The sequence below is a fragment of the Pagrus major genome, chromosome 19 (assembly GCF_040436345.1).
Source record: "Pagrus major chromosome 19, Pma_NU_1.0".
In the NCBI taxonomy this organism is placed as follows: domain Eukaryota; kingdom Metazoa; phylum Chordata; class Actinopteri; order Spariformes; family Sparidae; genus Pagrus; species Pagrus major.
The window spans coordinates 28,434,884-28,457,062 of record NC_133233.1 but is presented as its reverse complement, the minus strand read 5'-3'; the positions used below and the strand labels follow the sequence as shown (position 1 = coordinate 28,457,062).

The 22,179-nt window shown below is 40.3% G+C and overlaps 2 protein-coding genes across 2 annotated transcripts in view; both read left to right on the top strand.

Annotated features, from left to right (window-relative positions):
- Window positions 1–22,179, top strand: part of LOC141014370 (uncharacterized) — a 94,632-nt gene that overhangs the window by 41,244 nt on the left and 31,209 nt on the right. The window contains 1 exon segment of the mRNA XM_073488108.1: window positions 2,805–2,978. Coding sequence (XP_073344209.1) covers window positions 2,805–2,978 — 174 coding nt within the window.
- LOC141014890 (uncharacterized) overlaps window positions 12,320–22,179 on the top strand; it is a 28,901-nt gene continuing 19,041 nt past the window's right edge. Inside the window, exons 1-7 of the mRNA XM_073488829.1 lie at window positions 12,320–12,634; window positions 12,761–12,880; window positions 13,878–13,957; window positions 14,070–15,942; window positions 17,345–17,518; window positions 21,335–21,508; window positions 21,937–22,156. Coding sequence (XP_073344930.1) covers window positions 12,462–12,634; window positions 12,761–12,880; window positions 13,878–13,957; window positions 14,070–15,942; window positions 17,345–17,518; window positions 21,335–21,508; window positions 21,937–22,156 — 2,814 coding nt within the window. The 5' untranslated portion in view covers window positions 12,320–12,461. The remainder of the gene's footprint in view (window positions 12,635–12,760; window positions 12,881–13,877; window positions 13,958–14,069; window positions 15,943–17,344; window positions 17,519–21,334; window positions 21,509–21,936; window positions 22,157–22,179) is intronic.

The following is a 22,179-nucleotide window of genomic DNA, read 5'->3' as shown; positions in this document are numbered from 1 at the left end:
TGGTAATTTCTCCTGTTAATATCTCGGGGTGTGACGAGATCTTGTGACACGAGATCTCATGTTGTTAAAACGTGTCTGACGTTGAACTTGAAATTAGCATAGAAGATGCCCCCGCCACTTTTAAATCCTTTGTGTGGCAGCATTTTGGTACCTGATGGAAACAATAAACGGCGACAGACTGACAGACAAGACACGAACAATATGTAAGAACTGTAAGAAAATAGTGCCGTACACCGCGGCTAACACGAGCACTATGCAAAGACACCTACAGAACCACCACAGCTCTCTACTGAAATCAACCGTGCCTGTGAAGAAAACACTGAAAGGCCGGACAACACTGACAAATGCTTTTACATCTCAACTTCCACAGTCAAGTGCTCGAGCCACAGCAATAACGAAAGACATCAGTGTTTTCACTGCAGCTGACATGAGGCCATTTCCCATGGTGGAAAACTGGCGACTCCTCCACACATGGGAATCAAAGTACACCATCCCAGTGGTCCTGAACCTCTACACAGATAGCATACCTTTCCATCCCTGCTACCTCTGCTCCAAGTGAGCGTGTCTTTTCAACTGCAGGAGACATAGTTAGTGCCCAAAGGTCTCAACTGCTGCCAGAAAACGTAGACATGCTCATATTCTTGAACAAGAACGTGACCATATCTTAGGCTGGGCAGTGTAGTTGTAGCCAGCTCTCAGCTCTGTATCATGCTTGGAGGGAAATCATGTCAGTCTCTGTTTGCACTTTAAGTATTGAGAGAGAACTACTTTGATTATTGTTTGCACTTAAAACAAGACGACTAAGAAAAACTTTGTGTCATTCATTTTTGTTATTTATACTGTTTTTATTTTTCACTTTCAATTTGTGGAGAGGAGTTCAGTTAGAAGGTCACACAGCTTCAATTAGAAGTTAGAAGCTCACACATAGTTCATGCACAGTTATAAGGTCTGAAGAGACTCATGAGAAATCACACAGGAGAGAAGCCAGTCAGTTGAGTTTGTGGTGAAACCTTTTACAGTTCTTACATATTGTTTGTGTCTTTTACTGCATATGATAATTCATACTCAGTCACAAAGTAGAGCTGAAGTCACATTCATTACAAGATGATTACTAGTTAAAACATTTCAAAATGGACCTGCATTGTTTTCATTTTGTAACAAAAAAAAAAAAAAAGCGTTAAAATCTTGTCTCGTTCTCATGAACCCAACATCGTGTATCGTCTCATCTCGTGAGCTGAGTGTATCGTCACATCTCTATTAATCTCCCATTTTCATAGTGATACAAATCAAAAAGGTCTTCTCAGGTTCTGTGTGGGGGTATGTGTCGTGGTACCTGGCAACCCAACTCAGAGGGAGAGTTGAGCATGTGCCAACAACCCTGCCTGACGTTTGCCACTCGTCCCTGTGTCACTAATGCTCTGCTCCACTCACTTTGCCCCTGAAAATGGGTGAAACAGCTGCCAAAAAGAAAACATTGCTTCCAAAAGTCACATAACTTTGTGTGAACCTTTCCCTTTATTGATAATTGTCTCCTCTCTCACTTGTGTGGGACACGCAGGAGGCTGACGTGCTGCCAAGTGCTACCTGCTTGTTTTAGGTGTCCAACTGGGCTGTCCAGACCGAGCGCCCCGTGCTGTGGTCCTCCATGGCCAGCTTATGATTTCTACTGATCCTTTCATGGAGCCAGATGAAAAAATAACACCTCAAATATGAAATGATAGAAGTGAAAATAAAAAATGAATAATTTATTCAAAAGAAAATCAGAATTAAATCCAAATCATATTTAAATTGAAATGAACCTTTTCCTTCACTTGTTTTTATTTTGAAAATGTTTTTGATTTTTTTTATGATTCAAGATCAAAACTTGAACTTTCACGTTCAAATTTTATTTCTTCAATACATTTATTTTTTCCAAATGAACAAACCTTTTGGCCTTGATCTGGCTCCATATCCTTTCACCATCTGTCCTATTTTGGCAGGATTCTGTGAGTGAATCTGACAAAACACTGGTAATTTACTAGAAATAGTGTCACTGCTGTTTGTGATTGTGTTTTTCTGTATTTGTTCCTCAGAGATGTGCAGCAAACACACACAGGCACAGACCACAGGCTTAAGAAAACCCCTCCCCACATATAATCACACAAGTCTATGGTCCTTTTAACTTCACTGTTACAGAAGAAGCAGCGTCCTGCTTATCACATAAAAGGCTTCATGTTATCAATTCATGATCTTTATTATAAAGATGCTCTACGTGTACGTCTAATTAGAAAAGAGCCGAGGAGCAGAATTTAAGTGAAAGACGTTTATGTGCTTGAAATGTTACATGTTGACTTTTGATCACTTTTGTGGACTTAGTTTGACTTTTTTGACTTGAAGACTTACATGAAGTCTTTTTACTCACTCTGACGTGTCAGGATATAACCTTTCTGATTCAAACTGCATTAAAATATCATGTGATCTGCTACTTCAGTGCACGCTAACAACAAATATTACTGGGACCATAATAAAAATTTGCACACCAGCTTTTTTAATATCCAAGAATTCAAATCATAAACTCTACCACTGACTTCCTCAGTAATGAACTGGACACATTTAGGCACCTTGAGTAACCATATACTTGTTTTGTCACTTTGTGTATTTGACAGTGTTGAACCTGCATCCTGTTGGGTTCAGGTGTTTGGAGTTTCCATTTTCTAAACTTCTACATTCTGAACCTTCTTCAGCTCTGAACAGATTATTAAACACTGAATGATTTCAAGCAGGAACATTGTCTCCTAAACTTACATCATTTATACTTTGTTCAGATTGTGGAGCTGCAGTTTGTCAGAGATCAGCTGTGCTTCTCTGGCCTCAGCTCTGAAGTCCAACCCCTCCCATCTGAGAGAGCTGGACCTGAGTCTCAACAAGCTGCAGGATTCAGGAGTGAAGCTGCTGTGTGATTTTCTACAGAGTCCAAACTGTAGACTGGAGACTCTGAGGTCAGTTCACTGACTCTGTTACTGCTAATTAATATTTGAGTTTACATTCATACATAACTTACATTGATAAAGTTATAGATTTCCTTTGGTTCATATTTTCAATTTTTTTGAACTAAATTTCTTCTTCGGTCACAAAAAACTTCTGTTTCTTCAAGAAACTGTAGAAAATGTTCAGTTAGTTGTTAAAGTTAATTAATGTTTATAATTTAATCTGTTAACAGAAGAACTGAACTAACATTTGATTTAAATTGATAAAGTTGAGAAGCTGAAGTAGAAATATTTTGATTTCTGTTGATGTCAGTGTTTTCACTAATAATGTCTGATCATTGATATTGATCCTACAGAACACACACAGATCAAAGCATATTTTCAAAAGATGTTTAAAAGAAAATTCAGTTTTTTCTCCTCTAATAACAGACCTGACTGAGATCAGCAGCATGTTATTAATCTGTGTTGACATGAACAGCTGTATGAATGTTGTGCTGACATGTGGATGATGTCTGTAGAAGGCTGATGATGATCCACAATAACACAATGACAAAGTTACTCTACTCATTTTAGAGAAAAGCTCATTGATGAGGACACAGTAATGTTGAGCTACACATTTAAAACCTGAACAAATCTGATTGGATTATAAATTAATTTTTGTCTACATCATTTATTCTTTATTCAGTTTGTGGAGATGCAGTTTGTCAGAGATCAGCTGTGCTTCTCTGGCCTCAGCTCTGAAGTCCAACCCCTCCCATCTGAGAGAGCTGGACCTGTTGGGAAACAACCTGCAGTATTCAGACGTGAAGCTGCTGTGGGATCTGAAGAAGAGTCCAGACTGTCGACTGGAGACTCTGAGGTCAGTAGAGGGTTGGAGTCAGTTCATGCTGGTTTCAGCAGTATTGTACTAAACACAGTATCAAAGTAAAGATCCAGTATTTCCTGCTTTCCTCAGTGAAGCTGTGAGAGGAGAACGGTGACAGGCTTCATGATTGGACAGAAAGACAGAGAGAGCAGTCAGCCAATCAGACGAGCCAGAAGCTTGTTGTGATCGTGTGTTTGAGTCGATGTGAAGACGACTGTTGCTGTTGTGTTCATGTCTACAGGAAATAAAGCTGGATCACAGCTGACAGCATCACAGGATGTATAGAGACAGTGTCCTCATTCATCAAACTGTCGGAGCATCAAATCTGATCTCAAAGTGTTTGTTCTCTCATTTCAGCACTGAACAACTGATCAGTTCATCTTTGTCACAGCTCTCAGATCAGTCTGACTGAAACCTGCAAATCACTGGCTCTTATTTCAGAGAACCATCATTACATTTAGTAACCATGTGGTCTGTGTACGGACCAGAACCTCTGCTGAAGTCCACAAACCACAGCTGATGTTTTACTGTTCAGTGTAGGACCTTTAACGTTATATTTATATCTGCCCATGTGTCATTTGATTTGTCCAGATATTTTTATAACAGACTCCATATTTACATATTTGTCATGTGATGTTTCCAAAGTAGATGAAATATTTAAATGTGAGTGAGACTCTGGTTTTTAACAGCAGTAAATCACCATTAAAGTGAGCTGTGAGTATCTCTCTGTTCCTGCAGTCATGATGCGTTCAGGGACTGTCAGCAGTTTATTTCCACTGTGTCCTTCAGTGAAACCTGCAGAGTAAACAGACTTGATGTCCAAAGTGTCTGCAGGTCTGTGAGCTTCACTCCAACACGTTAACATGAGAGCTGAAAGGAAGCTGGCTACGCTACACAGCCGCTCCACTTGTGGTCTGAACAGGACTGAAGTCCTGCTGGTCTTTATATCACTGACTGACAGCTGATGGAGGGAGTCTCTGTAAACACTCATTTATCACTTTACTGTCTCTCTGCTTCTCTCATCAGCTGGTGATCTCTGTCAGAGTGATGAGGAAGGTGGAGGTGTTGAGAGGATCAGCTGTGTCCTGATGATCCAGAGAGGTTGAAGCAGCACCATCAGCTGGTGGGTGGAGAGGCTCTGACTGGGCCGTGTTACTGGGAGGTGGAGTGGAGAGGAGAGCTTCATCCAGCAGTGACTGACGGACCAATCACAACAAGTGGAGATGACTGTCAGTGCTGCAGTGTGAACTGCTCTGAGATCAGCTCCACTGTCACACACAATGTCCAGTCCAGCATCGTCCCTGTGTTCCTCTGGATGTGACAGAGTATCATCAGTGTATCTGGACTGCTCTGCTGCTGCTCTGTCCTTCTACACAGTCTCTGCAGACACACTGACGCTCCTCCACTCCTTCTGCTCCACACTCAGACACCTCCTCCACCTGGAACCTGGATCTTTATTCTTTTATTCACTCACATCTTCTCAACACAAAGAGCCTCAACACATTAATCTATCGAGGCCTGTTTATCACCACATAATCGTACATTGACACTTTTAATTGGATATTTCCTTGGTGCATTAATCTCCACATATTCCTGAATAACAGTGGAGATTAATGCAGTACTCTGTGTGTACTGCCACTGAATAAGACATCAGATGTTGTAGATGTTAACTGACATTCATTTTAATGTAAAATCAACATTTTAACAGATGAATTAATGATGTAATATATGATGTAATAAATGATGGCATTGTTTTGTTGCTGTAACTGATGACCATGAAAGGAAGAACATGTTGATTTCACTGATGTTATTTAGTATTTTTATAGTTTTGTAACAGTCTTCTCATATGATGGAAATGTTGTAAAACAAACAAACAATGCACAAATATTAAACACCAGAGTCACATATTTTGGTGGTAATGTCTTTTATTAATGCTGTAAATTCTGTCTCAGCTCTGCTTTGAATTGAATTGAAAAACATTGTTTCCATGTAGACAAAGTGAGCATTTAAAAAACTTGATTTCCTCACAGCAGAAACACTTCAAATGTGTCCAACAACACAGAACAAGGTTGTGATGCACAGTTACAGTTTCAGTCCCACTGGGACCATCAACAATAAAACATAGGAGCATGAAAAAAGTGTGTAAACGTAGAAACCTGATTATATTTATTTTACATTATAAAGTTTTTATGGGAAGATTTTTGTTCTCAGGAATATTTTGCTAAATATTGTCATTTTCCATCAGAAGAAATCAGCAGGAAAGAGCAGGAATCTGGAGACTTGGATCAGGACAGACGAGCTGTATGGGGCCATTTTATATCACAAATGTTTGGTGGAAACATCGAACCTGTAAAATATATCGACATAAATGATGACAGATTGAGGGACAGCACAACCTGCTGTAATATGAACAGTGAGAAGTGAACTTACAGTTCAGGACTGAATCTAGAAATGTGGAGGACGTCCTTTACTGCTCGTCCTCACGCACACAAGTCTGAAGTTAAATTTAAAGATCAGCACATGTGATATTAAGTTCTGCATGAGGCCATAAAACAGACAAATCTACCAGTTCATCAGACTCATCTTCCAGATCTACTGTGTCACTGAGAGCTGAAGCTTTTTCTATGGACGATGATTTCACCAAGAATTACAATTAAACACAAAGTGGCACATAAACAGTTGTTTTATTGCATTAGTCTGATATTTGGCTCATAATTACATGTTGAAGAGAAAAAACAACCTTAAAAAGGAAATTTGACAAATTGCATTTAAATTAGTTAGATGTAATTTGTAAATGGGAGGAACTCCTGAAATGGAAAATTAAACAAAGACTAATAGAAAATGGTTCAACATTTTGGGAAATGTGCTTTCTCACCAGCAGTTGTCATCTTAGTGTAAAGAGTGGAAAGTGGCATTGTGGGTAATGACACTGCTGGACTCATTATGGACAGTTTAAAAGACAACTGATCCAAATCGACCCAGCAGAACCAGAGATATCACCTTTTTTATTCCACACGTTCTTCTTCCTTCTCTAAACCTGGTGCCTACATTACCCACAATGCAACTTAGCCACTGAGTGACATCACTGGAGGCAGTTTATCAGATTACATGCAGCTTCCTCTTTGGCTCTGATGCAGCATGTAATCTGCAAAGTAACTAAAGTTGTTGAGTAAATGTACTTAGTTACATCCCTCACTGTCTCCAGATCAGCTGTCTTTATGACAACATAACTGCAGATTAACACATTTAATTGGATCTTTGTGTTCTGCTTCCTGTTGCAGCTCCACCCTGTGGAGCGATGGAGTAGTGCAGTTAATTTCCACATGTTTCTGATGAACAGTAGAAGTTGATGTTGCAGAGTGAAGTTCTGCTTATTACCACTAATATCAGCTGTTTGTCATTTCATAATAAATGAAGTGGATCAAATCTGAACACAGTCTGATTCAATCGAGGCTTTACTGAATCTTCTGGACTGACTTGTGTCTGGATTTTGGTGCAAAGTCAGCAGCTTCATATTTCATCTTTCTATAACGTTTGATATTAAAAAGATGTGTTTAACATGCTGATTCTACACTTTATGTTCATTAATCATGTCTGTAAAACAATTACAAGTACACAGAAATATAAAACTGTCTGGATTTTGACAGAAAACAAACAAATCCTGTGTTTGACTGTAAAGTATGTGAAGTTTATCAGAGTTTTGTGTGAGACCCTGCTGGTTTTCACATCACATGATCAGCACAGACACATGAAGTCAACCTGTGGAGCTTTTTCTCTCACAAATCATTGTTGAAGCTGACGTCATCAGCACCGTTCATGTTCTGCTGGTCCTGCTGGAGCTGCTTCCTGCCAGCAGATGTCACCATTTCCACTGTTTGGACCCAGACTGGTTTGTGTGAATGGATCCAGGTTCTGTGTGCGGTGAGAACTCAACTGGTGACGTCAGTACTTTCTTTCTGACTGACGTCATTTTACAAACATCTCAAGTGTCATTGTAATTTAATTGAACTTGATTTAAAATGATTTTTTAACCGTCTTTCGATACAGATTGTTTTGGTGAGCTCGTGCTGGGTTTTAGTGTTTGTTTGACATCTTTTTATTATATTTTGATGTGTTTTATGTTCACGTCTGTTTGTGTCGAGTGCTTCTTCAGGCTTTTTCCCTTCACAACAACAACAAAGTTAAAGTCCCAGTTGAAATGATCAGTATGGAGCCGTGATCACTACATGCAGTTACATGAGAACTGAGATCAAGTGTAAAGTGTTGCCACTGTTTTTATGAACTATTGAGTCTTTGTTAATGTTATAAAGAGCCAGTTCAGACCTGCTCTGTATGAAAAGAGCCCTGAGATCACTTCTGTTATCATCTGTCTCTATAGAAATAAAAGTGACTGGACTATTCTCTGGGTTTGTTCTGACTTTTAATAAAACTTGAGCAGGCCAAGTGTCACTTTGCTAAATCCACATGAAAAATCAGTTTGTGTCAAATAAAAGCAGCTGGACTGTCATTTTGAGCTCAATCCAACATGAGAGTAAAAGTGTGGAGCAGCAGCTGACACTAAACTGTGTTTAGAGAAAACTAAAGATTTAAAGAAATGTTTCACATCAATCTTGTTCAGACACCAGAACACTCAGCAGGAATTAGTCTGGTGGACATTTGTGGCATCTTAAAATAATATTTCTCTCTCCTGTTTGTTTCTTAAATACAAAACATGTTGATGTTTTCTCTGGTTCCTCAGTCTTCATTCTGTCTCCACAACAATATCCATGTTTGCTCGCTGCCAGTCGTCTTCTTCACTGTGTTTCCTGACACGTGGCTGCATCTGTTGGTGTGTTACCACCAGAAAGTGTCGGTCAGCACACATGTATTTACTTCAAATGACTGATGTGTGTCACCAACACCATGAAGAACATCAAGTGAGACAAAAAACAAAATCGATGTCGTCCTCTTTTATAATTTCTCAGAGAATCTGTCAGTGGATAAAGAGGCACCGGACCGAAACCAGGGTTCAGAAATGTGGTGGAGGCTTTGTTGGACTTTGCTGGTTCACAGTAACAATCCTTCAAACTGCTGCTTGTTACCACAGTGGCTGCTGCCTTCATCGCCTCAGTTATGAGGCCTTTTAACACATAAATCCTTTCCTCAAACAATCAGCACACACTGAAAATAACACAGACTGTATTATAATAAAATACAAATGATCAAAAGAAATATTGAGTCGACAGAAAGACTGTTTTCATTTTATTTAGTAATTATTACTTCCTGTTCCTGCAGGTGCAGGTGACGCGCATGCGCAGCTCATCTCCCCTGCTGCCTCTGGACTGACAGAAGAAAAGATGAGAGAAAGTTCAACATTTGAAGCTTCGTGCTGACAGAAAGAAACGAGGCTGCTGTGAGTCCGCTGCTGTTTTATTCTATTAAAGCTGAGCTCAGTGTGACTCGGAGGAAAACTAATTCAGGACTGTATTCGTGACTCGCTCGCTGGCTGGATGAGACGGGACTGAACCGGCGGCTGCGGCCAAGATGGCGGCCGAGCGGCTGAAATAACCGTTGTAGCATTAACCAACAAACTCTGGTCGCTGCGCAGATAAACGTGTGATTTTTGTAAAATATGAGCAGAATTGTAAGACGGCTCAACAAATACAGTCAGACAGCAGCAGCGGAGTGAGCAGCAGCGGCTGTAGCAGCTGTTCTTGGCTTTAGCTCGCTGCCGTTAGCTCATTAGCTCAGCGGGCCGTTACTGCCTGGACCGCGGGGCACGAGGGGAGTCGCTGCGGGCAACGGGGCTCAGTTCAACCGGGCTCAACCACCTCCCAGTGAACACCGGACCGGGACCAGAAACAAGCTCTGAGGCCGACAGAGGTCAGTGTGAAGACAGGGGGGACGGTGTGGATCCGATCAGGACTATGACTCCGGGGACGAGAAGAGACGACAGGCGGGGACAGGAGAGACGTGAAGCGGCAGAGGAGAGAGGACGAGTCGGGCATCAGTGGCGGCGAAACGAAAACGGCGCGGAGCCTGAATATTTCCACATTTTTACTCTGTGAGCTGATGATTGATTTTCACCAAAGCAGACGTGGTTGTGCAAAGACAAAGCGAGACTTGGTGAGTTTGATTTCATGTGTGTCCAGTTTGAATGAAGTGTTTTAACAGAGTTAACAAGGTGATGAAGCTCGTCTCGGTTCTGTCAGAGAGAAACTTGAACCCAGAAGCTGGACGGGTGAATTGTTCTGTTTAGTCCAGAAAACAACTCTGTGAGTTTATTTAGTTTAGTTATCTGAGTGAAACGTGAAGAGATGTCCTGAAACGTAGCTTCCATCTTCCACATGAGTTTGTGATGATGTGTGTTTTTATGGAAAGAGTCGATCAGGAAAGTGACAAAGTTGTTCTGGTGTCACAAAGACGACTGCAGCAGCAACATGTCTGTGAAGAAGCTGCTCCAGGACAAAGCTCACGTTGAAGAGCTGAACGGTACCAAACACTTCTTCAGCTGATCCACAACCACAAACATTGTTCAAGGGAGGTGAACTCAGCTGACCAGGGGAAGTTTGTCTGACACTGATCTGAACTCAGTTTGCTGTGTTTGGTTTATGTATCTTACTTATGAGGGAGACAGTCACGGAGAAACTTTGATTAAAGTTCACATGTGATTTCCAGTAAATGACAAGAGGAGGAGCAACACTGACCAGGTGGTTCAGGTTCAGTATGTGAAAACAGGGAGGAGACAAGTAAAGTGAAAGTGTTCAGACTTCATTTTGAGTCAACAGCAGCAGCAGGAGGAGGAAAAGACGTCTGAGGCAGAGGTGAGTTTTATTTCTACATTATTGTTTTACAGTCAAAGTCTCTGATTCATCTGTGAGAACAGCGGAATCGGCTACAAAATTCACATTGAACAAGAGACAACAAGCTCATATTTAAAGAAAACTGGATGTTTTTTACTGTGTCTGTGTTCCTCTTTTCTCAGTCTGGGTTGAGAAAAGAAGAAGTATGAAATGATTAAAACTTGACAGACTTTTCTCGTGACTCTTGTGCTCTGAGCTCAGTCAGTGTTATGTTGCTTATTTCTCAGACTGACTCAAGTCCAGAAGACGACAGCAGTTTTGTTTTATGAATTTTATTGTCAATATTTTCTCTGCCACTTCAGGTTCACCTGACAAAATAGTTTTTAAAAGTTTTCAGTAAAACGTTTTCACTGCAGTTCAGTACTGATGGGTGAAAACGAATCGCTTCTCATGTGCATCGCAATGCGGACGTGGACGAGTCTGAATCGATTCTCAAATGTCAATAATCGATTTTCTAAATGTTAAATGATGACGTCATGTTGACGGAACGCAGAAGTGCGGAAGTGCAGCGCCCGGACAGCCGATGGCTGCACATAACAAGGACACGGCGCGAAATCAGACCGTCACCCTCTGCAGTAAAAGTGTTGTCAAAATGTTTTGTTTGTTTTTTGGTCTGAGGGATTTTATGCTCAGATGTTGTTTATTTACTTATTTTTGTTTGAGAGCTGTTTGTGATTTTGGTTAAAGCAAAATGTTTTGGGGTTTTTGTCTGAAGAATTATATTGTTCATTGCACATAACAGGATGTTGGTCTGTTTTTTTATGTTAGTGATTCAGAATATGCTGAAGCTGTATTAATTTACTACACGTTTGCTGCTGCAGGCACACTTTTCTTTTCCTGTTGGGTCAAAGCTGGGGATCTGCTCGCAAATGTAACCTTCCAATTGACTTGGCACATCTCTTCCATTTGTTTTATTATTAAAAGATATTGGAATTAATTCAGAATGGATCATTACAGATACTTTGCTTTGGTAGTCACAGTGAGGAAAAACAGAAATCCTGTATAGAAAAAAAAGATGCATCGATTATTGTTTTATCATCGTAATCGAACCGTGAGGTGATGAGAGATTCCCACCTCTACTAATGAAGCCTCGATTAAAGTCTGTTTCATGGACTTGGACTTCACTGTTCACTCATTGAAGATATTGTGTTGTACCACAGTAGATCCTGTACTGTCCTGTTGGTCAGAAGGATCCAGATTGCTGTTTCAGTTTTAACATATTTTGTTATAACTTAACACTAAGAACTAGATTCTGTTAGACATTTAACCTCTGACATTTAAAAGATGAAACCCAGTTGCAAAGACACAAAATGTTTTCTGTAGAAATTTCAAGTGAAAGATGCCAGAACAATCATTTTATTAGATTTTATTTACATAATTTCCAATTTAACATGAGTTGTTATAAAACTTGTTTGTATTTAAAAACGTATTAAAAGCTGTTATTTATTATCGGACTATTCAACACATTTAAAGTAGACAAAACAATTATTGTCATAAAGTGACCTCACTAAAAACCTGAGCAGTGATCCAGGTACAGGACAACAATAAAGAAATAACGTCTGCAGGCAGTTAGTTGAGTCTCTGCTTTGAGGGGACAGAGCAGGACATCATACTGAGGGACGTCCCTTTAATTAGACAGAGACAAGGCCGATCTTTGTAAATGTCACTTTTGTTTAGCGTCACATTGGGTGATGAGTCTGCAGGCTTCACCATCTCCATTTTACACCCTCCTCCTCTGCATCTTGTTTCACCTGTTTGTCCTCCTTGTCTTCATGTTGTTCTCCTTCCATGTGCTACATATTTACCTCAGTGCTTTCTGAAGTGCAGAAGATGAGTGATTGTGTGGAGGAAGAGGAGGACGGAGCAGAGTCTCCAGTCTCCAGCTGTCTGTCTATGAAGAGTGACCGGTCCAAAGGTTTTCCTCTGAACTTCAGTGATGGACCTGGACCCTCAGACACACAGTAAGAAGACTGCCAGTTATTTTGTAACCACCAAACTTCCAGTATCACCAGTTTGTGTATTAAGATGTGTATTGATAATTAACAGTGATTCACATGAAATGAATAAAAAGATGTTGGTGTTTCCAGAAGTCAGTACCACAGACGGAGAGAAGAGTCTTCAGTCTCCAGCTGTCTGTCTATGAAGAGTGACTGGTCCAAAGATTTTCCTCTGAACTTCAGTAAAGAACCTGGACCCTCAGACACACAGTAAGAGATGTGATACTAACTTCAGTTTATACATTTAAATCATTACCATTATATGACTGTAGCTGCCCAAATATAGGACAAAATACTTTTTCTGTAAATTACATTTTAAAACTTTGTGATTTGTATTATACGTAGGGACGAGACAATTGTGTGTCAACATCAGATATTCTTTTTGAATACACCAGAGTGTTGCATCATGGGGTGTAGCCTAAATATTGTTGGCTAGTGAGATACTTCAAGTTCATTCATTGTTTGTCTGTTAGAGAAATTTAGGTTTAAAACTGTTTTAGTTTGCTCAGTTGAACCTTCAGGAGTTTGATGGCTGATGCAACGTGTTTTGCTGCGATGGAAGAATTACTGATGAATGAAAACGAGCAGAAGTCGTCCCAATGTCTTTACTGCAGATGATCAAATGATCTGTTAAAAAGCCAAGAATTACAACTTTCACTGAATGTCAGGATGAGGAGCAGGAAGTATTTTACAGATAGATAAATTACACAAATGAGGGATTTATGTTCTGCTTTAATGACAAGTGAGGATTTCTTCTATATCTTTGCAAAGGAAAAGGCTCCATTGATGAGGGCTGGAAGTGTCTCATGGAAACTGTCCCAAAATCTTCACACTGACATTGTTTTTATCTTCATAAAACCTTTTTTATCAAACACAGTTGTTGAAAAAAGAGGAGGGTATATTGTACTAAGCGTGGCCATGTACTTTGTCCAGGATGGTTTAAGTTTTTAATAGCTGCTAATGAGGTCATGTTTTGTGGTCCTTTTTGTTTGTGTGATAAAATTTCCCATTAAAATAAGTTTGTTTACTAAAATCAAATGATGCAAACTGCTCCACTGTGACTCAGACAAAAACAAACTGTTAGTGATTGGGAGTTCAGTCCAGATTCAGAGCTTGAAGAAGACATACTTATGTTTACAGTCTGTCTTCTCTTTTGTCAGACTGATCTGTGATTTCTAATCTGAGGGATTTTCCTTTATCTCTTCAGAAAGACAGAGGGAAGTGTTTCTGTGGAGGAGCAGCTGTCCTGCTGTCCAGTGTTAGTCAGTCAGACCAACACTGTACAAAGTAAGACTGTACATCTGTCTGCTGATGTCTTCATGTCTGAAAAAAGGAACTTTTTGATTTAATCAAGATTCTTGCTCTCAGTTTAATCCCAGAATGTTTTCTTCTCTTTCAGCTGATCGTGTTCTGCAGGAGGCTTTAGATGAACATAAGATCAGTCTGAGGAGGAGATGTGAACGTGTGACTGAAGGAAGTGATGAAACAGGAAGTGATGAAACAGGAAGTGGAACCCTCCTCAACAGGATCTACACTGAGCTCTACATCACAGAGGGACAGAGTGAAGAGGTTAATACCCAACATGAGGTGAGGCAGCTAGAGACAGCTTCCAAGATGGAGACCCTCCATGACACTCCAATCAGGTGCAGCGACATCTTTAAAGCCTCACCTGACCAACAGAGACGCATCAGAGTGGTTCTGACCAACGGCGTCGCTGGAGTTGGAAAAACCTTCTCAGTGCAGAAGTTCACTCTGGACTGGGCAGAGGGCTCCGAAAACCAAGATGTCCGTCTGCTGGTTCTGCTCTCGTTCAGGGAGCTGAACCTGATCAGAGATGAGCAGTACAGTCTTCTCAGGCTGCTCCATGTTTTCCATCCAACATTACAGAAGGTGACAGCAGAGAAGCTCGCTGTCTGTAAACTTCTGTTCATCTTTGACGGCCTGGATGAAAGCAGACTGTCACTGGATTTCAAGAACCATGAGGTCGTGTCTGATGTCACACAGAAGTCATCAGTCAGCGCGCTGCTGACAAACCTCATCGAGGGGAAGCTGCTTCCCTCGGCTCTCGTCTGGATAACTTCCCGACCTGCAGCAGCCAATCGGATCCCTCCTTCATGTGTTGACAGGGTAACAGAAGTACGAGGCTTCACTGACGCCCAGAAGGAGGAATACTTCAGGAGGAGGTTCAGTGATGAAGATCTGTCCAGCAGCATCATCTCACACATCAAGACCTCCAGGAGCCTCCACATCATGTGTCTGATCCCAGTCTTCTGCTGGATCACTGCTACAGTTCTGGACCACATGTTGACTACAGACCAGAGAGGAGAGCTGCCCAAGACCCTGACTGACATGTACTCACACTTCCTGCTGGTTCAGACAAAGAGGAAGAAGCAGAAGTACGATGAGGGACATGAGACGAGTCCACAGGAGCTGACGGAGGCTGACAGGGAAGTTCTTCTGAAGCTGGGGAGGCTGGCGTTTGAACATCTGGAGACAGGAAACATCATGTTCTACCAAGAAGACCTGGAGCGGTGTGGTCTTAATGTCACAGAGGCCTCGGTGTACTCAGGAGTTTGTACAGAGATCTTCAGAAGAGAGAGTGTGATCTTCCAGAAAACAGTCTACTGCTTTGTTCATCTGAGCGTTCAGGAGTTTCTGGCTGCAGTCTACATGTTCCACTGTTACACCAACAGGAACACAAAGGTCCTGGAGGACTTTCTAAAAGACTTCACACTCAGGGACTCAAAACCAAAGTCTGTTTTGGGGAAGATTTCTAAGTTTTTTTCGGGCCATGAAGCCCGTTACCCATCCCTGGATGACTTCCTGAGGAGCACCATGGAGAAATCCCTTGAAAGTAAAAATGGCCACCTGGACCTGTTTGTTCGCTTCCTTCATGGCCTCTCTCTGAAGTCCAACCAGAGTCTCTTAGGAGGTCTGCTGGGTCAGACAGACAACAGTCCAGAAATCATCCAGAGAGCCATCAACAACCTGAAGAAGATGAACAGAGATGATGTCTCTCCTGACAGAAGCATCAACATCTTCCACTGTCTGATGGAGATGAACGACCACTCAGTTCATCAGGAGATCCAAGAGTTCCTGAAGTCAGAGAACAGATCAAAGAAGAAACTCTCTGTGATCCACTGCTCAGCTCTGGCCTACATGCTGCAGATGTCAGAGGAGGTTCTGGATGAGTTGGACCTGAAGAAGTACAAAACATCAAAGGAGGGACGACTGAGACTGATTCCAGCTGTGAGGAACTGCAGGACGGCTCTGTGAGTCCAGATGTGATTATCAACATTATAAATCAGTGTAGATTAGCAGTTTAATTCTTCAGATATACAAACTATAAAATCATTTATTTTGAAATAGCGCTTACATTTTTAAATACAATTGTGATTATTTTTAAAAAGTGTTTCACTTACCATGAGTGCAACAATGTAGATGTTTCAGTTGGATGTGTTTGTAGCTGTCAGGTTGTTGAACTCAGTTATTCCATTTATTTCTAATGATCATTAAATGTGACAGTTTTTCTTCTATGAATCTTTCTTTGGGTGATAGAAGAAACCCTGGTGAAACTAATGAAAGAGGTTTTTTAACCGCTATACTGAAGAGTTTAAAATAAGATCTGTATCATTTTTCATGTGATGTTTCTAAAGTCCTTGAGAATTTCTTTCATGCAGTTATTGTTCTCATTATGTCGGTTTAGAGACATTTCACAGTGAGCAAATGGACCAAAAAGTTCCAGCTCAAATCAAAGCTTCTACTTTACCTTTTATACATGACATGAGATTTTTTTCTGAATTGACTCTTATTCAGTTTTAATCTTTGTGTATTTTTGTTCTGTAGAATCAGAATCAGCTTTATTTGGCCAAATATGTGTTGACATACAAGGAATCTGACTCCAGTTTATCATTGCTCTCAGTGTAGTTACACAGAAGAGACATACAGCTGGAAAGGAAAACACCAAAACTGAACCAACAACTAGATGAAACGTGAAGAATAAAGAATTGTGAATGTTCAGGACTGCAATGTACAATAGCATCTGAAAAGACAGTAGGTGTATAAATCAAAATCACCAATGGCAACACCATAAAAGTGTAAATAATACAAGTCTTTATAGAAGTCAACTGTTCTGAATCACATCTGTATGAGCTGGCAAAATATTAATCATGTAAATGTAGATTTCTAAGATGGTTTTTCAAACTTCAAACTCATCCATGTTGAATTCGGGAGATGCATGATCATTCAGCAACATGATTTGTGGAGCCCACATGCTCGACACAAGACGTGCGATGATGTTAATTTTGGCACTCACCCTCATGCTAACACTGTGTTGGGCATAAACTAATCTAACTTTTTGGCAAAAGACACAGGATCAGATCACACTGACAGACTGTGGACATCATGGAAACCCAAATGTAACTACATTTTGTTTTCCTTCATCTGCAAGATTAAAATAAAACAAAGATTTAAAGTCTGCAGGTTTTAGAGAGTGATGAGAATAACTGTTTCATGTCAAACACAGATAAGATGAAGGTTTGCTGAACCACTGATGTAAATAGCAAATGTCAATCAGAACAGAATGTTTCAAACTGTTTTGGCATCAAATGTATGAAGTAAATACAAAGTGTCCTCTTTCATAATAACATTTTTGTAATATCTGTGTCATGACAGACTTTCTGGCTGTGGACTCTCAGAGACTCACTGTGAAGTTGTGGCCTCAGCTCTGAAGTCCAACCCCTCCCATCTGAGACAGCTGGACCTGAGTGACAACAGCCTGAAGGATTCAGGAGTGAAGCTCCTGTCTGTTGGACTGGAGAGTCAAAACTGTGCTCTAGAGAGTCTGGGGTCAGTTCATTGTCTTGTTTTTCCATATATTCAATTCAAGCCCTTCACTGAGACTTCAACAGTTTAGTTAATTAACTCTGAAGATTAGCAGCAGCAGAAATCTGAAGAAATGTCAGTTCTTTGAGACATTTTCTGTGTATTCAAGTGGCTCCATCCTGTGGTGTTCAGAGGAGGCTGCACTGAAGGACTCTATTCAGTGTTTTTTATTTATTTATTTTCATTCAGTTTATTAAGTGTTAGCATCCAGCTGATGCCAGTCCCACTCATTTTAGAAACAGGATCATTAATTTAGAACGGACAGTTTCACTTGAACTACTCGAGTACTTCCAGAGGTGTTGGTATATCAAACGTTTATGGACAGCCTGCAGCCAATCAGAATCCAGTTTTCACCCAGACCATGGTATAAAATATATTTTTCCTCTTACCTGTGGTGGTATTTATCCATCTGCTGTAGATCAGCTGGACCACTGATGTAAATATCAAATGTTAATCAGAACAGAATGTTTCAAACTGTTTTGACTTCATCATTTGACAAACATTATCAGTATTATACTCATAGTTTGACCAAAACAATAGAAAAGTTTATAAAATGACATTCAGTAACACTTTACAACGTTCTACACAAAATGAGAGTAGTTACTACTATATTTAATAGATAATGATGAGTTTCTGAAGAACAGACTAGGAGATACTATATTAATAAAAAATGATGTCATGATTTGTTCATAAATATCCATGAATCAACATACTGACCACTTTCTTCATGAGTCGTTCCTGATAAACCAGCTGCTTAGAGGACAAACACTAGTGATGATTCATTCGTACTAATTACTTAATGCTAAGTTACTTTCTGAGTTCCCCAACAAGTGAAGTGAAACATCAGACTGACATCAGTCACTGTCTGTTCAGTGTTGAGGAGTTTTAAGTGTGTAGGGAGGGTCGAGCTCGTTCTCATGCATATATTTAAATACTCATAAAAACACACAAAATCCACAGTCCAGACAAAATCCACAAAACAAAGGACATTTCTTTCACGTCTCTTTTTTTCTGTTTAGTCGAAGTAATTTTTTTTATACAGACTTGAGTGAATGTGGACCTCTCCTTTAATTACACAGGCTATACAGCCCTACATGTCTTATTTAATGATGATCCTCTAGTTCCAGACCTGACTGAGATCAGCAGCATGTTATTGATCTGTGTTGACATGAACAGCTGTATGAATGTTGTGCTGACATGTGGATGATGTCTGTAGAAGGCTGATGAGGATCCACAATAGCACAATGACAAAGTTTGTATGTGTGTGTGCATTTGTGTGTGTGTGTTTTGGAGTAGTCATCAGTTGATGCCACACCAGATCAGGGCCAAAACTCTGAAACTTACCTAAAATATGAAATGATGTATAAGTGAAAATTGAAATTAAATAATTTATTCAAAAGAATATCAGAATTAAATCCAAATCATATTTATAATTAGGGATGCACCGATGCATCGGGTGAACATCGGTATCAGCCGATGTTCGCCTCGTTAACTGCCATCGGCCATCGGCAAATAAATATGACATTCACCGATGGCAGTGGCCGATGATTATATGTTGATTTACGCGTCGCGTGAATGCTGTGCTGAGGAGAAACCATTCTTTTGTCCTTTTTTCTTTTTTGGCGATGTAACTGCCGAGACGGAAGAGGGCGCTCGCATATGTTGATTTACGCGTCCCGTGAATTACGTGCAAGCTGACCAGAAAAGGAAAATGAAGCCGCCAAGAAAGCGCAAACAGCCACCGGTAAGACTCAGACGTTAATTGACACGGCGTTTGAGAAAGCCAAACAGCTGCCTACAGACAGCGCCAAAGCTAAACAAATAACCAGCAAGGTGATGGAGTTCATCGCGTTAGATGACCAGCCTTTCTCTGTAGTGGAGGACGTGGGGTTTCGGAGTCTGATGAAGTTCATTTATTAAGTACATTGTGGCCACACACATTCATGAGCTACTGGCCCGTGACATCGCTGCAATCAGTTTTACCACCGATATATGGAGTTCAGATGTCAGCCCTGTGAGCATGCTTAGCCTCACGGCACAGCGGATCGACAAGGACTTCAACCTGATTTAGGCAGTGTTACACTCCCAGGAGTTCACAGGTACCCACTCAGCATCTGCCATCTCAGGGGCATTTGAGACAATGTTCCAGACAAAACCAGAGTGCATGCTGTCGTAAGGGATAATGCTAGGAATATGACGAAAGCTATGACGGATAGTGGTCTGGCTAGTTTTGGCTGCATGACACACACACTGCAACTGGCAGTCCATGATGGTGTTTTTAGCCAGCGCAGCATTACAGATGTTGCGGCTATTTGCCGAAAAATAGTCGGCCACTTTAAACACTCGCCCCTCGCCTATTCGCGTCTTCAGGCTTTGCAGATCCAGTTGGGGATGAAACCAAAAAGGCTACAGCAAGATGTTTCCACTCGTTGGAACAGTACCTTTTACATGATGGAGAGCTTGTTGGAACAAAAGCGCGCACTTGCTACATATGCTGCAGACTATGACCTCCCCGCCACACTCAGTGCGCACCAGTTTTGTTTCATAAATTTGTCTGATTGAATTTGTGCTCATTCAAATATAGTATGATGAAGAGCTGAAAGACTTTTAAAATAGTTCTGTAATGTTTCTGTGGTACAAAAGAGGGACTAAATAACAAAAAGAAAAAACATCGGCATCAGCCATCGGCCAAGTTGTTATTTTAAACATCGGTATCGGCCCAGAATTTCACAATCGGTGCATCCCTATTTATAATTGAAATGAACCTTTTCCTTCACTTATTTTTATTTTGAAAATGTTTTGGATTTTTTTATGCCTCAAGATCAAAACTTGAACTTTCAAGTTCAAATTTTATTTTTTCAATACATTTATTTTTCCAAATGAACAAACCTCTTGGCCTTGATCTGGCTCCATATCCTTTCACCATCTGTCCTATTTTGGCAGGATTCTGTGAGTGAATCTGACAAAACACTGGTAATTTACTAGAAATAGTGTCGCTGCTGTTTGTGATTGTGTTTTTCTGTATTTGTTCCTTAGAGCTGTGCAGCAAACACACACAGGCACAGACCACAGGCTTAAGAAAACCCCTCCCCACATATAATCACACAAGTCTATGGTCCTTTTAGCTTCATTGTTACAGAAGAAGCAGCGTCCTGCTTATCACATAAAAGGCTTCATGTTATCAATTCATGATCTTTATTATAAAGATGCTCTACTTGTACATCTAATTAGAAAAGAGCCGAGGAGCCGAGAATTTAAGTGAAAGACATTTTATGTGCTTGAAATGTTACATGTTGACTTTTGATCACTTTTGATCACTTTTGTGCATTTAGTTTAACTTTTTTGACTTGAAGACTTACATGAAGTCTTTTTACTCACTCTGACGTGTCTTGATATAACCTTTTTGATTAAAACTGCATTAAAATATCATGTGATCTGCTACTTCAGTGCACGCTAACAACAAATATTACTGGGACCATAATAAAAATTTGCACACCAGCTTTTTTAATATCCAGGAATTCAAATCATAAACTCTCCCACTGACTTCCTCAGTAATGAACTGGACACATTTAGGCACCTTGAGTAACCATATACTTGTTTTGTCACTTTGTGTGTTTGCAGTGTTGAACCTGCATCCTGTTGGGTTCAGGTGTTTGGAGTTTCCATTTTCTAAACTTCTTCATTCTGAACCTTCTTCAGCTCTGAACAGATTATTAAACACTGAATTATTTCAAGGAGGAACATTGTCTCCTAAATTGACATAATTTATTCTTTATGCAGATTGAGGGACTGCAGTTTGTCAGAGATCAGCTGTGCTTCTCTGGCCTCAGCTCTGAAGTCCAACCCCTCCCATCTGAGACAGCTGGAGCTGAATAACAACAAGCTGCAGGATTCAGGAGTGAAGCTGCTGTGTGATTTTCTACAGAGTCCAAACTGTAGACTGGAGAGTCTGAGGTCAGTTCACTGACTCTGTTACTGCTAACTAATATTTGAGTTTACATTCATACATAACTTACATTGATAAAGTTATAGATTTCCTTTGGTTCATATTTTCAATTTTCTTGAACTAAATTTCTTCTTCAGTCACAAAAGACTTAGCAAATGTTTTTGCAAACTGTTTCTTCAAGAAACTTTAGAAAATGCAGCATGTTATTAATCTGTGTTGACATGAACAGCTGTATGAATGTTGTGCTGACATGTGGATGATGTCTGTAGAAGGCTGATGATGATCCACAATAACACAATGACAAAGTTACTCTACTCATTTTAGAGAAAAGCTCATTGATGAGGACACAGTAATGTTGAGCTACACATTTAAAACCTGAACACATCTGATTGGATTATAAATTGATTTTTATCTCCATCATTTAATCTTTATTCAGATTTTTTGGCTGCAGTTTGTCAGAGATCAGCTGTGCTTCTCTGGCCTCAGCTCTGAAGTCCAACCCCTCCCATCTGAGAGTGCTGGACCTGAGCTGGAACAACCTGAAGGATTCAGACGTGAAGCTGCTGTGTGATCTGAAGGAGAGTCCAGACTGTCGACTGGAGACTCTGAGGTCAGTAGAGGGTTGGAGTCAGTTCATGCTGGTTTCAGCAGTATTGTACTAAACACAGTATCAAAGTAA